This window comes from Elaeis guineensis, chromosome 2 (genome assembly GCF_000442705.2).
Source record: "Elaeis guineensis isolate ETL-2024a chromosome 2, EG11, whole genome shotgun sequence".
NCBI lineage: Eukaryota > Viridiplantae > Streptophyta > Magnoliopsida > Arecales > Arecaceae > Elaeis > Elaeis guineensis.
In genome coordinates, this window is record NC_025994.2 from 107978392 (window position 1) to 107993102 (window position 14711).

Below are 14711 nucleotides of genomic sequence, written 5' to 3' on the forward strand. Positions count from 1 at the left end.
CTCCTTTTCTGTATCAGAAAAAAGACTAATGCAAAAGATAACATGCCCACTGTTTGGAAATTTCACCATCATCTTCAGATATATTTTTTTGTTTGATATAATTCGTAATATCTTATTTTGGATATTTTTTACTAAGCTTTTTTGGTCAATATTTTTGGCCCCAGGGCAATTTGAGCCTCTCCTCCTCTCTTTTATTTCCTTTTATAAGCTTATTGAATAGATTTAGCCACTCCAAATTTTATTGTACCCTATTATACGTAGCAGTTTGCAAGGACTCATACAAACACGGAATATTATACCACTCCATATCGATCTCGTACCGATACGCCATACCGAAATATATCGATATTATCGTACCGTACCGAATCGCGTACCAATATTAAACAAAATTTTACCGGTACAAGATCCGATACCGATACGATAAATCTTGCATACAAAAGATAGCATGGCTGCTCTTCGAAAATCCTGCCATTATCTTCAGATATAATTTCAGTAGATACACTCAGTAAGGTTTTAGAGTTGATAAGGCTTGACCTCAACTTTGTTCGGACATTTTTCCAAAACTCCTCCCTTTCATTTTCCTTTTCCTCTTCTTCTTCTTCTACTTAAGTGGTTGATAAGTTCTACTCGGTCCAGACTTCTAATTCTACCACAAGAACATGTATTCTTAATCCTATCATACGTGGAAGTTTGCAAGAAAATATGCAAAAAATGGCACGACTACTTCTAGGAAATTCTACCACAATTTTATTATATACAGTTTGCATCGGTGACTTGGTTTCAACTTCTTTTTGGACATCTTTTAACAATTTTGTCGGATTATTATTTTTCGACACCAGGTCAAGTTAGGCCTTTTTAGCTTAATTAGTTTAACCGAACAGATTAAGTTGCTCTGGACTTCATAATTCTGCCACAAGAATATCTATTTTGGATCCTCATCTATTCTTGATCCTTCATCATGGAAGCTGGTAAGAATTAATGCACCACTCTCAGAAAATTCCACCATTATCTTCATATATAGTTTTGCTAGACTAGAGATAATTTTTAAGGATGATTTGATCTCAACCTTTCTCAGACATCTTTTTAAAAAAGAAATTATTAATCTCAATATTATTTTGGATTTCCTTAACAATTTTTTATTTTTATCAATATTTTCAGTCCCGTTCTCTTCTTTTTCTTCTTCAAGATTCTCATTCCGTACCCAGCCTCTCGAGGCCTTCTTATTCTTCTTCTTCTTGTAACAGAATATAGAAGTTAAAAAGGCTTTAAAACACATTCCTGAAGGTTACCACCATCTATGACCTGCTGAAGCCATGCAGCTTGTCATATCAGAATGTAGTGCTGTGGTTTTTGTTCGCTACATAGAAAAATCCGTATCTCCAAGCATTACTTTCTCCAATCTCATAAAAGCACCAAACAGAACAAGTTTGAGTGTGGTGCTGCATATGTTTATTTCCCTATATGGAACATCCATTCCAATCATCAAGAACATTTTAAATCCCTGTTCAAGCGTAAATAGGAAGAACAACAAGCTCTGCATATATTTCAGGTACGCAACTGTAGCTGATCACAATCTCCAAGCTAGTAGGTCATGTTTCATGCATATGGTTCAAAAGAAAGTGCCAAAATCTTTGAAGCGTTTACTGACTGCTCTTCAATCTTTTGGGTGATGGGGACATAAAAAGCTTTCGGACAGAAACGATGGGATCATCTTCCTGCATCACATAAGAGTGCCAATCAAGAGACCAGCTTTGGATGACAGACGGGGAAGCAAACAGAATTCAATCTAAAAAAAATTGAGAGAGAGAGAGAGATTACCTCGTCGAGCAAAGCTGAAGGGTTCTCCAAATTTAAGTGGCTAGGAATATCTTTCACTTGATGAACTAAAGCTGAAAGCGTCAGTTTCCATCCAGGCATGGTTACTCCCTCATCAGGAGTGATCCAGGGGCAGAAGGGCCTGTGCTGCTTGATTGGATCAAACTCGTTGATTTTACTGTGCACCAGTTTTGGATTTTTTTCTGAATAACCAAACAGATAATTTAAAAAAAGGGTAAAAGGAAAAGCACAGGTCAGCATCCATTTCTTTCATGAGATACAAAGTATCACAAATGTACAACAGACTCATATCTCCAACGCTATAAGCCAGCTAGAGAAGAAACAAAGAGATCAGCAGTAGTTGCTGATTAGATTGGTACAAGGATAGTGGTACAAGGCTAGTGTGCACGAGGTAGGATATTTTTCATCAATGGATTCTTGTATTGTTGAATTCACCATCCTAATATCGAGTTCTCAACTTAATGAAATGAATTAAAAACAAGCTGCAGGGGGGCATTGTAGTTACCATACCAATGCCCAAAATTTGTTGGAACAAAAATGCCTAGGTCATGTTTGAATAACATTAACATATCGGGCATTAAAATTATATAAGAAACTTTGCATCAGGAAAACACATCACACCCAGATTCAAGTAACTGAAATTCATGGATGGTATAACTAGATTAAGATTAATCTACCAATATATGACTAAGATTAATCTAACAATGCACGATGGCAATAAAAAAATGTTTGCTCAAGGAAAGGGAGCACTAGAATTTAAGAACATGAATATTGGAAAAAAAAATATTAACAAATACTTGGGGATTATGCTAGGAGAAACTAATGGCGCCAGAGTCCTGCTGGAAGACCAATTTTTAAGAGCCGGAGGAAATATATACATCGTAATTATTTAGAGATGAGAATGATAAAATTGATGTAACGCAAAACCACAAAGTGATGTGCTACAAGCCCTGGTACCAATTATGATATAAAGAAAAAATAAAATCAAAGGGAAAGACGCTGAAGGTTAGAGAGTAGAAAGATGTGGTACTCCAGTGCATAGTGTCAAAAAAATCTGCCACAGCTCAATTGTCTTTTATATCATAAGACTCAATAACAAGAGTCTCTACCTTCAAGACCCAAAAGATACCTATTGCCTAAAAATACAAGCAAATTCCAACTTAAACCAGAAATTAGTCTTAAAAATTAATTTTAGTTATTTTTAGACCTTAAAAAACCACCAACTATTCCCAGCATATGCTACTTAAACCAGTTGAACATCACCAAAAAGTAGTGATGGTGGTAGCTTAAAAATGATTTGCAGAATACAAAGAAATATTATACTTTCGTAATGGGTGCTTCTACGGTTTGCAAAGGTGATTGAATTGTGACCTTTTGTAATCCTTTAAATTGCAAAATATCTTGTCTGGCTGAAGGCCATGATAGTTTCATCTGCACTCTGATTTGTGTGATTCTTAATGCGTCAGGATGCTAATTTAAATGCTATCCAATGGCTCTGCTCTAATTTCTGACATACCAGGTATTTTAACAGGTGAAGCATCTGAACAACTGCTGCTCTTGGAGGACAATTCTTGCCATTGCTTCTTGTCTTTTGCATGCTTCTAGCTCATGAACTGCTCACTAATATGCATCCTACATTCTCGCAGCACAGAAGCTTGTCCCCCCAATAACACACATTCTCCGTGTCGTGTTCAGAAGAAGACAATTAAAAACAATAATAGATTGATAAAACCTCTTCATGCATTGATCAACGACCACAAAAGATAATAGCAATAGCATGTGGCAATCCCCTCAATGTGTGAATTCCTTAAAAAATAGCGAGCCTGTTAAGATTCTCTGGAAGAGATATCAACAGGAAAACCATATGGATTTGATAGTACCAATGAAGATTCACTATCCACAAGATCTCAAGGACCTCCATTGAATTATATCCTTGACTACCAGATTTTGTCATGTCATCATCATGGAAATCCACATAAAGATTGCAGAATTCTTGCATAGGATTTTCATTGATCAAATGTACACCATATGTTGAAGGATAAATCAATTTTATATAATGTTATTCGAGAAGTTAGCAATTCTTGGGATTTCTTCTTCTTCTCCTCCTCTTTTTTTAAGTGACTCCAAGGTGAGAGAGTCCAAGGTAAGAGAACAAGAAGAGGTATGCACAGGAGGTATATTTCCTTGAATCCTCAGAATTTTTCCTATGGTCACAATCCACCCATTTGTAACTCTAGTTGACAAAAGATATCTCTCCATAGGAATGATATATGAGGCATCCATAAAGCCAATCATGTGCAATGTAGAAAGACATGTTGGTCATGCTTATGGTTGGCTTTTTGACAAGGGAAACTAAAGACCTCCAATACAGAATTGGTTGAGAAGTATTTGAAGCTCTATCACAGGATGCTGTCTGGGCTAAAAAAGCAGAAATATTAAAAGAAAAAAGAAACAAAATTTTATTTACATCAATGACCTAGATAGTTATTTATGACTTACTTGGTATCTCCAAAAATGTGGTGAAAAGATTTTGAAGCTTAAGTGGAAGAGGATTTCACCCCGATTAGAACAGAAAACATAAGTATGACACTGAAATTACAAAAGCTGATTATTCATGTTGACAGATGTTTGGTGAAATATTATGCACAAGTATGGACACTGTATTCCCTGAAGTGTCAATGCTGGCTTGGTGGCCAAGACACAAGGATTATTTGCTCAGGAGTTCATCCCCTTTTTTTTTCAAATTTTGTTAATATTTTATTGAAATTTATTTCAAGAGTCATTTAAATCATAAGCTGCAATTCAGCTTGATGAATTTTAAACCCACCATAAAGTGAAAAATCACCTAACAGAAGCACCTCCGAAATATATTTTTATTACTCTAAAGCAAATGGATGAAAAATGAAAACAAGGACTTCTTCAAAACCCATCAGAAATATGAATACATCAATCATGTAAACCAAAATCGGTTTACAAAGCATAATTGAATCATTTGGTTTTTATTTTTGTTATTTTTTTAAAGATAAGTAAGAGATTGAGGCAATAGAAGAATAAAAAATCTATTAAACAATCGCAAAGACAAGTTGTAAAATCATAACTTGACCCTTAAGGTTAAATAAGCTTTATATTCCTCTATATGGCTTGGAATTAATGGATCATGTTATGATCTATTCAATGCTTTAGAATGTTTTGCATTGAGCTCTCAGACTAGCATATCAGAACACTACTAATAGGTGACAAATTCCAAGGTAAGAAAATTATGGGCAAAAGACCAACCAGCCATGAAAACTAAAAAGCTGCAGCTGGCATGGATTTATATCAACTCTCACCATTTGTTTAATTAGCATGCAAGTACAGCACAACTCTAGAAAATTACTTCACATAATATATAATTCATCCTCACTCAAGTTTGACACGAACTAAAAGAAATGCATGAACTGACAAAAACTTGCTGCATGAACTTCTTTAGTTTTTTAAATATTTTGGTGCAATGTGCATGTGGTTAGTGCACTAAGTACAATAACTCAGTGCATCAAAAGAAAAAAAAAATGTTTATTAGTTATCCAATGTAAAAGAATACAATCACAAGCAATATGAACTTAATTCTTTTTGTCTCAATCAGATGACATATGAAAGGGCCTACTTAGAGCAACAAGGAGGGTATCATTAAATGGTCCTGTAGTGGCAGCCAAGAAAATGCTGTTGGGTATTGTGTGACACAAAAGAACCTAAATGATGGTGAGAAGAATAGAGTTGATAATTTGCAAAGTTGTAGCTCATGTGCCACAAAGAATCGGTCCTGTTGGATAATTGAAAAGAAATGAAGAGTTGATAATTTGCAAAGTTGTAGAGTTGATAATTGAAAAGAAGAGTAGAGTTGATAACTTGCAAAGTTGTAGCTCATGTACCACAAAGAATCGGTCCTGTTGGATAATTGAAAAGAAATGCAGACACGGCTGATGGAAACGACTAATTTGAATGAATCTCCTTATTAGAAGCTTGGAACTAAAATGAAACATGACCTTGAATTTGAAAAAAAGGAAAAAAAACGGAGTAAAAGAATCCTTACCTGGTGCATGGTTTGCATCTGCTTTACTGCTGATATTCATCAATCCATTGGCCTTTTGATTTATTGCCTTTGCATCCTTAATGCTTTGGAGATCAGAATCCTTGCCACCTTTTCCTGAATTTATATTATGGTGACTTGACAGAGCTGCCTTAGTAGATGAACAAGATGCAATATTAGAAGAATCATCATGATTGGTTTCAGAAGCTTCTCCATAACATACTGAATCTAATATTGAAACACCATTGCGATTTTGGTTACAGACATCTTCTGATTCCATCATTAAGTTGTTCCCACAGGGTTCGGCATCCTTTTGTGTCGTAAATATGCCTTCTCCAACTTTAACACTACTATCAGCTTCGTTTTTTTCAGGAGGCACCTCTCCTTTATCTTTATAATCAATATCGGTTCGTTGCAGAACTTCTGGCGCATGTTGAATGGCATCTTGCAGATTTTCAATGTTGCTATTTTTATGCAATGAGCAAGCTCCTTGCTCACTGTGGTGACCTTCAAAGGAGGTATTGCCACCCCCCTGTATCTCCCCTTTAGGATGGGACTGAAAATTGACATCACTGCTGAGTTCATTTTCACTTCTTTTACGCTTTAGTGAACTTGCACCTTCTGGAATAACAAGACCGCCATCAGTATCTTTTTGATGCTGCAATAGATCATCATGTTGTGAGGAATGCTGAGTATGTGTTTGACTCCCGCTTGAATCTTTAAATGATGCATGATTTTTGCTAACACTGAGTTCAGCTCTTAAATGCCGGCTAACAATGGGGAAAGAAACTCTTGGTCTATAGTTTTGTCTAGTTGGTGGAGGACCACCTGCAATCGAAAAATTTAAGCCCAGATGTCTTTCTTTGGCTGATGAAATACTATAACCAGTATCACTGACTCCTTTGTTTGAATTGTAAATTCCCAAGCCCAAATTTTCCGTCCTTGGAGCTTGTATTCTGCTGACTAGGTCTGCATCAATAGTGGCTGGCTCATTTTGGCTGCATGAATCTGCAACCACACTAAAAATTTCCAAAGGGCGCTGTGTCATTGTTAAAGCCCATAATGCCACACGTGCTCCACAAAATCCGCAGTCTAAGACAACAGATGCGGGATCATATTGGTAATCACCAAAAGTAGGGTTGATATGTTCTCCCCTCTCAGCTTCACCCTGCCCATTTGACGAGCGAATTTTGATGCCTTCTTTTTGTTCACGAAGTATATGTTCTGATGTTTCAGATGTAGAGGCACCTTTGCCAAACGAACTAGATCTGTCCTCACTTTCAACAGCATAAGGAAGCAGTCGAGGTTCCCATCCACATAAACTTACAATTTTCAGTGCCTACAATTTATAGACCAACTGTTACCTTTGGAAGTATTAAAAACTAAAGAACGAGCAACATGTGTTTCCAAAGGTTATGTAAAACTATATCATGACATGGCATAACACAATTACTATTGAGAAATCCAGAAAACACTTGAAAAGCATATTTCCAGTCATTAATTGTTAGAAGAATAACAACATGAGTATATATAAGTAAACTAAACCTGCACTCCATAAGGAAGAATGACAACCCATGCAAATTGTAGTTATCTAGCCTTTAGGAATCGCTCTCACCTAATGTTTTGGTTAATGAGAAACAGTAAGCATCCATGGTCCTGCCATATAAGCATTCCATTAGACAGAATCCTAATACAACTTCATGTTAATCACAATATTATTAACAATGAATTGCCTATAATTCCCTTCATGCCAAACATGCTGTAGCTGTGCAGGGGAACTGGTACAGCATGGAACTGAAACATAAAAATCTGGTTATCATGAAGTACATCCTGAAAAAGGTTTGTAGAGCACACCCTGAAAAATCTAATATTAGAATAGCAAAGAATATTATGCTCAATTCTTCACTCTTGAGGATATATGATCTCAATGATCTAGACAGAGCTATTAAAGAAGTCGACAGCAAACAAACAAGCATTCTTTATTTGGTAAAAAAACATTTGTCAAATGTTTTCCTGAATTCAGTACAAGAGTATGGAGAGGCTTGCTCAGCACTAATGACAAAAAATGCAATGAGTGTTAGAAGCATGGTTATAGGAATAACCAATATCAGAATTTATTCTAATTAATTTAGTCAACCTTAAGAAAGCTTCATTCCTTCAGAATCATCAGCAGCAACCTTGAGGTGTGTCAATATGTTGATTTTGTTTCTTACATAATTTTGAAGGACTAGGATATTTGTATTTTGTAGAATGAGTAGCAAGCTTGGACCTGTAAAAGGATTATCTGTTTCAAATCTCCAAGTCTATCAATTTAGAAATGCTGAACAGATTTAGCATCTTACTTTGGTTACACACATGCATGAACACAATTGATACCTTGAGCTCATAAAGCCTCACAGTACGTCCACTTGTAATTGGTTGTGTTGACATGTAACATATGTAAAGTGAAGGTTCTATTTCACCATACACAAACTTTTGCAATTCATGAGCGATCTAAAGTGTGAGAACATACAAAGTAGTTATACTAGATTTATGCAGATTGCAGACAATCGAAAGGTTCAAAGATCACAATAAGTAGATGAAAGAAATTAAACAAGGAGGAAACAGAAAACATGAACCAGATGCTACTTTGATGGGATCTCTGTGGTAGTGGTAGCACAAGTAATCCACAACTTCCTATGTCATTTAAATTTGGAGCACACTCCACAGATTTGCCATGAAGCTCGTATATTATTAGACAAGGAGAAGGAGATGCTCATATGCAAGTCTCTTGAAATTCTAAAGAAAGAAGATAAACCTTCAGACTTTAACCAATAATTTTTCAACTCAAGCAGTTGCAGTTTATGGCAATTTTTCCACATAATATGCTCAGATGTACATTTAAAAACTTCGAGAAAACATCACCATTCAGTTCCAAGAAATAAAATGCCATCTTAAACCAGTAGTGATAGCATAATATAAAGTTTAGAAATGATATGGTTGACAATGCTTAAGTAATAATGGTGGATGCAGTCTGCATTGGCAATATCAAGAGGGGATTTTCAAGATCAAATTACTAGGTACAGATTGATGCGAGTCCAAGAAACTATAAAACTCCAATAAAATCAGTGATTCGTATATACTTGCTGGCGCCAAAGAGATAACCAGAAGTTTGGCTGATCACCACAATCAATTGGCTGAATCAAGTTCTAAATTTGTGTTTCTTCCTATCACATGCACCCAATCATCCAAATATTAAGTACTGCAACTTTCTTTTAAAAGATGGTAGATAGTAAACAGATGCATATTCGAATCCAAAGATGTTCTTGCAGTTAAATAGAAAGAGATTTTCGAAGAATTCAATGAAGGATGGTAAGTACTCTTGCATCCATCTCCTTCTGGATACTAGACATAGACTCTTCACAACCAAAAGGATAAATAAACTATACCAAAGAGTGTATTAAGAGAAACACATTATGAAATGCTAATGAAGAGGATAATACAATGCTATACGTGATGCAGGAGTGGAGTACAACAATCTCAACTTTGGTATATGGCTTGCAACACTTGTTGTGCAACAGAGCAATAGTAGACAATCACTAAAATATTACAGTTAGAGGACAGGCATGTGGTTGGTGAAGCACTCTAGCGCCCATTTTGCAACACTGTCAGCTTTCTAATTTTATTAAAACAGGTTACAAACCTCGTTCACCATTTTTGAAAACAGGGAACGATTTGGTACTAACTGTTTCGTAAGTTCAGAAACATAAATTAACAAAAACAGATTTGGTGGTTGTGGAAGCTTCATAGGAAAAAAATATAAAACAAAATTATTAGGAACCAAAAATTCTCCTTCTAAAGAATTTTCTTTTTATTAGATTTTAAAAAAAGGCTTAACAAAACATCTTTTAGGTCTCAATTACTATTTCAATTTCTAAAATCAGAAATTAGGAAATAAACATACAATCAAGTGGCTAATGATAGTGGAAATATGAAGTATGTTTCTTGATACTTCATGGGCAAGTGTAATCTAAAAGCGGTGTGCAGGAGATGGTTATATTGTTAAACTTGGTATAGGAGCAACAGTAGTACCAGAGTTATGCTCTGATGTTTAATCAATAATTCAGTTGGAACTTGGAACTGATATTTATGTGGTGGTATTTTGTATTGTACCTAAAATAGTTCTGGATTTACCATAAAGACAGCATCAGATATACCTAGAATTACTCCAAATTTCATATCCTCCCATATCTGTATATGCAATAAGAGATGAATCCTGATTGAATTACAATGTTTCACATGAAAAGGTTTTCAAAATAACATTTTTTGTTTTTATATAAACAAAAATTTTATGCACAAAAGTTAAAGAATTAACTATAATATTTTCCTTCAAAGAAGTAAGGGAATCACACCCTGATCAATTCAAAGAGAAAAATCTTGATGTGAGGAAATTGCCATTTTCTGAGTGGATCATTGGTTTGTAAAATACACAACGATGAAGTTCCCCAGCAACCAAATAACATCCAATCAGGCTAGTGGCCTAGTGCACCGAACTAGTAGTTTGAACCTAGCTTAGTCAAAATCTCTGAATATAACAACAAACATCAGATTTATCCGATACAATTTGGAACAATTAAATTCCTAGATAACAAAGATCTCAAATCTTTAATAAATTTTATTTCCCTCCTGAGCCCTATGCCCCCAATCAAAACTCTTCTGTTCCTCTACAGATTGCCTACCACTCTTTACAGAACACCACCCAAAAACATTCCACCTAAGTAGCATAAGATGTCTCTGGCTAACAAAGAAGAAATTTCTAGTTTAAAAATAAATAGGGTTCAGAAAAAGAAAAAGACAGGAAATTACTTTGTTGTCAAGTGGTTTTCACCATTTCAAGGCAACATCATGATCTTTATCATACACAGCCAGTTAATTGAATTTGGGCTGTAGGGTGGTGAGGGGAAGTTGCATTTAGTTGCAATGATCTTTTTGAAGCATGCACAACTTGCAGTTTATTTCCTCAACCAGCATGAGTGTCTTCAAGGATAATGTCAAGCAACCAATTATTATAATGTTAGTAACTTAGTAGCATAAGCATGTTATACCTCATAATATAGATCAGAATTACCAGCATCCAACGCACTCTCCCAATCTTTGCTTTCAGGACCAACTGTAAGCCTAATGCCATTTTTTAGGACGATTGATGCATGAGAAGGCTCTGTCAAGAATTCTTCTAGCTGAGGGCTCTTCATCTTCATGTAATCAATGGCAGAGGAAGAAATTATAGGAAGGGCTGAGAGATGTAGGAGTGTAGAAGAACGTTCATTGTAACTCCCAACAAGCGCTGAAGGAGGTGTTGGAGGAAACAGTGCCAATGTTTCATCACATGCATTGTCAATCCATGGACATAGCAGTTTGTGTCCATTGTCGAGCTTTAAGCTTAATACAGCCGCAGCCTTTTCAACTGCAATAAGGGATATATGGTTTTAGAATAAGAGTAGTATAGGTAAAGAAATACAACATGTTTACAATAGGATCAGAATTATATCGAAATCCACAAGTCAAAAATCAACTCGAAGCATCTATAGCATCCAATATCTTTATACCGATAATAACCAATAGAACGAATAATAGACATCCAACTAACAAGATTATAAAAATATTGTACTGTATAATTCTTGAGATAAGCCATTGGCTATTAGTGAAACTTGAAGAAAAGACTTGGTCACATTTAATTACAATAAATTTCAGCTATGGCTCGTCCATGTGACAACTGGCTAATTTAAAGTTGGCCAGAAAAACATGGAATTTCTTGTAACTACGGGGCTCGTTAGCATAATCCTTGCAAGCAGGCAATGATTAGAACTTCCATGCTTGTTCTTAAGGTAAAGATAATATAGAATGCACAACAGACCTTGTTGCATTGTCCAAGAAGATGGAGTAGAAAAAAGAAGTCGTGTTCCACATGCTTCACATGCTATAACATCCATCTCTACATTAATCCAACCCCTCCTTGCACAATTGACAGGACTGATCACCTGGGTACAATGTAAAATAATAATAATAACATCCCCTCACAAAACAATCAACGAGCATGTAAAGATTACTTTTTCATATATGTGCATAAAAGATGAAAAATATCCTGCAAAAGTCAATGCTAGAATTCTACACTTCTATAGTACTCTCAATTCAAGAATACAATGCCTAAATACCTGGAAAAACTATAGATTTAATTGTTGCCATGTCCCAAAACTTTAAATCATCATACCAGCATGATATTATTTTACAAATTCAAGAAGAGTTCAGGCTGAACTTCAATAAATAAATACACACGGAATATTTGAATTGCAATACAACTCTTGTTTGTAAAATCATCACATTCGCTGGGGACCAAAAAAAAGGTAACCAGCTCTTGTTTGTAAAATCATCACATTCGCTGGGGACCAAAAAAAAGGTAACCTCAGAAATCAAAAATGCTAATTCTACGCTCGCGATTCTTAAACATGTCTATTCCACTGTATCACCATCAGTTCGCCTTATACCTAAAATATCTTCCTTTCTCTCATGAAATTAATTCACAAATGGCAATACTTGATTTTCTTTGTCACCAGAAACCCTCATTAATTCTGTATTCTTGCTCTATAAGTCTACCCGATTAACAAACAATCGTAACACTCAGATGCCTGATTCGCAAAGCAAACCTTTAGCATCTAAAAGCCTAAACTTACCCACTATAATAAAAAAAAGACGATCTTTTTTCTTCTTCTTCTACTTCTTCTATTGTATTGGGCCAATAGGGAGACGATTCAAACCTTCGGTTTTCCGAACCAGGTCATGGCCTTGAACGTAGCCAGCCTCCTCATCAAATCCCCTCGATCCCACGGCCGGCACGGAGGAGTTGGCCCAAGTACTCCCATCGAAGCCACGGTCGGAAGCCTCAGCCGCTCGCCAAGGCCTGCTCTCGACCCCGAATCCAGCCTCTTCCCTCTATCCACCGAACTGATCCCACTACCACATCAAAAATGAAAGCGATTCGGCTAAAATACGTTGAAGATCCAAGAAAACAAAGAAAAAAGACGATCAAAACCCTAGATTTTCTATAGTTTCGGAGGAGAACCTGGAGGGAGAGGGCTTCGGCCTGGGATACTGGTAGAGCCTGTCCAAGACCTTCTGGAGCCGCTTCTCGGAATCGCCCGCCATTCTTTCCCCTTGAAATTGTCTTCCCGAGTATCGAGAGATCGATCGAGCTGTCCGCCGCCTCGAGCTCGAGAAATGGTGGGGGCGAGCACTCCTTGTTCGCCTTCAGGCGCTCCGAACCGCCATTAGAGGCTTTGGAGAACTCTCCTTTGCGTTTAGGTTGGCTGAACCTCGCTAATGTGTCCTTGATCGAGGGTCCTGTTAATCTATCGTGCGCGACTACGTGGCAGTCATGGATTCGTTTATGGGATCAGCGTCCGGGGAGAATTGAAACGTCTGATCGCTGGTACGCGTCGTACCAGCGGACGGCGGCTTCAGCGAACGGAACCTGGTAAGTTCTCAATATCAAATTGGACCGCATTGAGTGCGGATCCGGTACGACCCGGATGGGACCAGAATGGGCTTCGAAGCATGGTTTTGGTGTAACGGACATCCGAACGTGATAACAGCTTCAGCCTTTCATTATGAACCCGACGTATCATGTGATCGTTGTCCATCCATCAATGTATGTTGCTGGTTCGATGCCCAACTCTTGTAGATGTAATTCGCTGATTAGATATAGAAAGAAAATTTATAAAAAACATTATTCAAATTCAATTTACTTTATATAGTTATCAAAAATGGTGATAGGTTTGTTGTAATTATCGTATTGTCAAATAGTGTCTTTGGGTGCTTAATATTTGTGCACTCTAAGAAGAAAAATTGAAGCACAGAGAGATTATATATATTAGTTTTGAGCACCTCTATTATATAGTGCCATGATATCCAAATATTGTTTTGAATTAAAAAAATAAAAATCAGATAATATGGCTCCAACTCTACATGCATTATCATGAATCGTAATAGTGCTGCATAATAGTCATAATTGCTTACTCTATCCTGATAATGATTCTTCGGATATGATATATTTCTTTACATTGAAATCCATGTAAATAGAATTACCAAAAATAGCACAGTGAAAAGATAAAATATTATTATTTATATACAAAACTAATTGAAGATTTGCGTGGGGTCATATGTATGAAATTTTTTTTTCAGATTTAATTAGATTAAAAAAAATTATATTTAAATAATAAAATAATATTCATTCAAATTTTTAAAATCACTTCATATTTTCAACTATCTATATACATATATTTCAATTATAAAAATATAATAATATTATGCATTAATAACATAATTTAATGTGAATGAGTGATCTGTCCTGATAGTATAACAAAACTCATTTGAGAAGTTGAGTCGGTAATATTTCAATATTTCTTTACAGATAAAAAATGGTTGCTTATGTGGATAATCCTAATGATTTATAAATTTTATCTTATTTTTTATTTTTATAATATATATTAGATAGCTAAATGTACAATTTGCATGTGTGATTCTTGAATAGGAGTTAGAATTTTTGCATGTATATCCTTCTAAACATTCAAATTTGCGTGGATACCTTTTCAAAATTGATATTTGCATGTATATCCTTATAAAATACTTGATTTGCATGTATACTCTTCTTTTTCTTTATTTTATATATATATACCCATGTCATCTAATGCGGTTAAAAAAATTAACGGTTTAAAATTTAAATGACTGCAATACCCTTATGGATATTTATGCAAAAAAAAAAAAAAGAATATATATG

At 35.7% G+C, this 14711-nt stretch overlaps 1 protein-coding gene across 2 annotated transcripts; it reads right to left on the bottom strand.

Moving 5' to 3' along the window:
- Window positions 1-1362: 1362 nt before the first annotated feature.
- On the bottom strand, window positions 1363-13270 carry LOC105047687 (uncharacterized). 2 transcript variants are annotated; one of them, XM_010926733.4, is made up of 7 exons: window positions 12999-13270; window positions 12694-12889; window positions 11796-11919; window positions 10987-11345; window positions 5906-7241; window positions 1819-2018; window positions 1363-1715 (listed from the first exon to the last, which is right to left on the bottom strand). In XM_010926733.4, the coding sequence occupies exons 1-7, from the start codon at window positions 13079-13081 to the stop codon at window positions 1641-1643; spliced, it is 2373 nt and encodes a 790-aa protein (XP_010925035.1). In that variant the 5' UTR covers window positions 13082-13270; the 3' UTR covers window positions 1363-1640. The 2 variants fall into 2 exon arrangements, with proteins under 2 accessions (XP_010925035.1, XP_010925043.1); XM_010926741.3 differs by having other exon boundaries at window positions 12694-12880; window positions 12999-13253.
- Window positions 13271-14711: the final 1441 nt, after the last annotated feature.

Bases quoted from the DNA above. Each gene is read 5' to 3' on its own strand.
- LOC105047687 (XM_010926733.4), bottom strand. From the start codon at position 13,081: ATGGCGGGCGATTCCGAGAAGCGGCTCCAGAAGGTCTTGGACAGGCTC. The intron at 11,920-12,693 runs GTTTGAATCGTC...CATTGTACCCAG, and splicing joins CCTGGTTCGGAAAACCGAAG to GTGATCAGTCCTGTCAATTG. The intron at 2,019-5,905 runs GTAAGGATTCTT...TTGGTTATTCAG, and splicing joins AGATGCAAACCATGCACCAG to AAAAAAATCCAAAACTGGTG.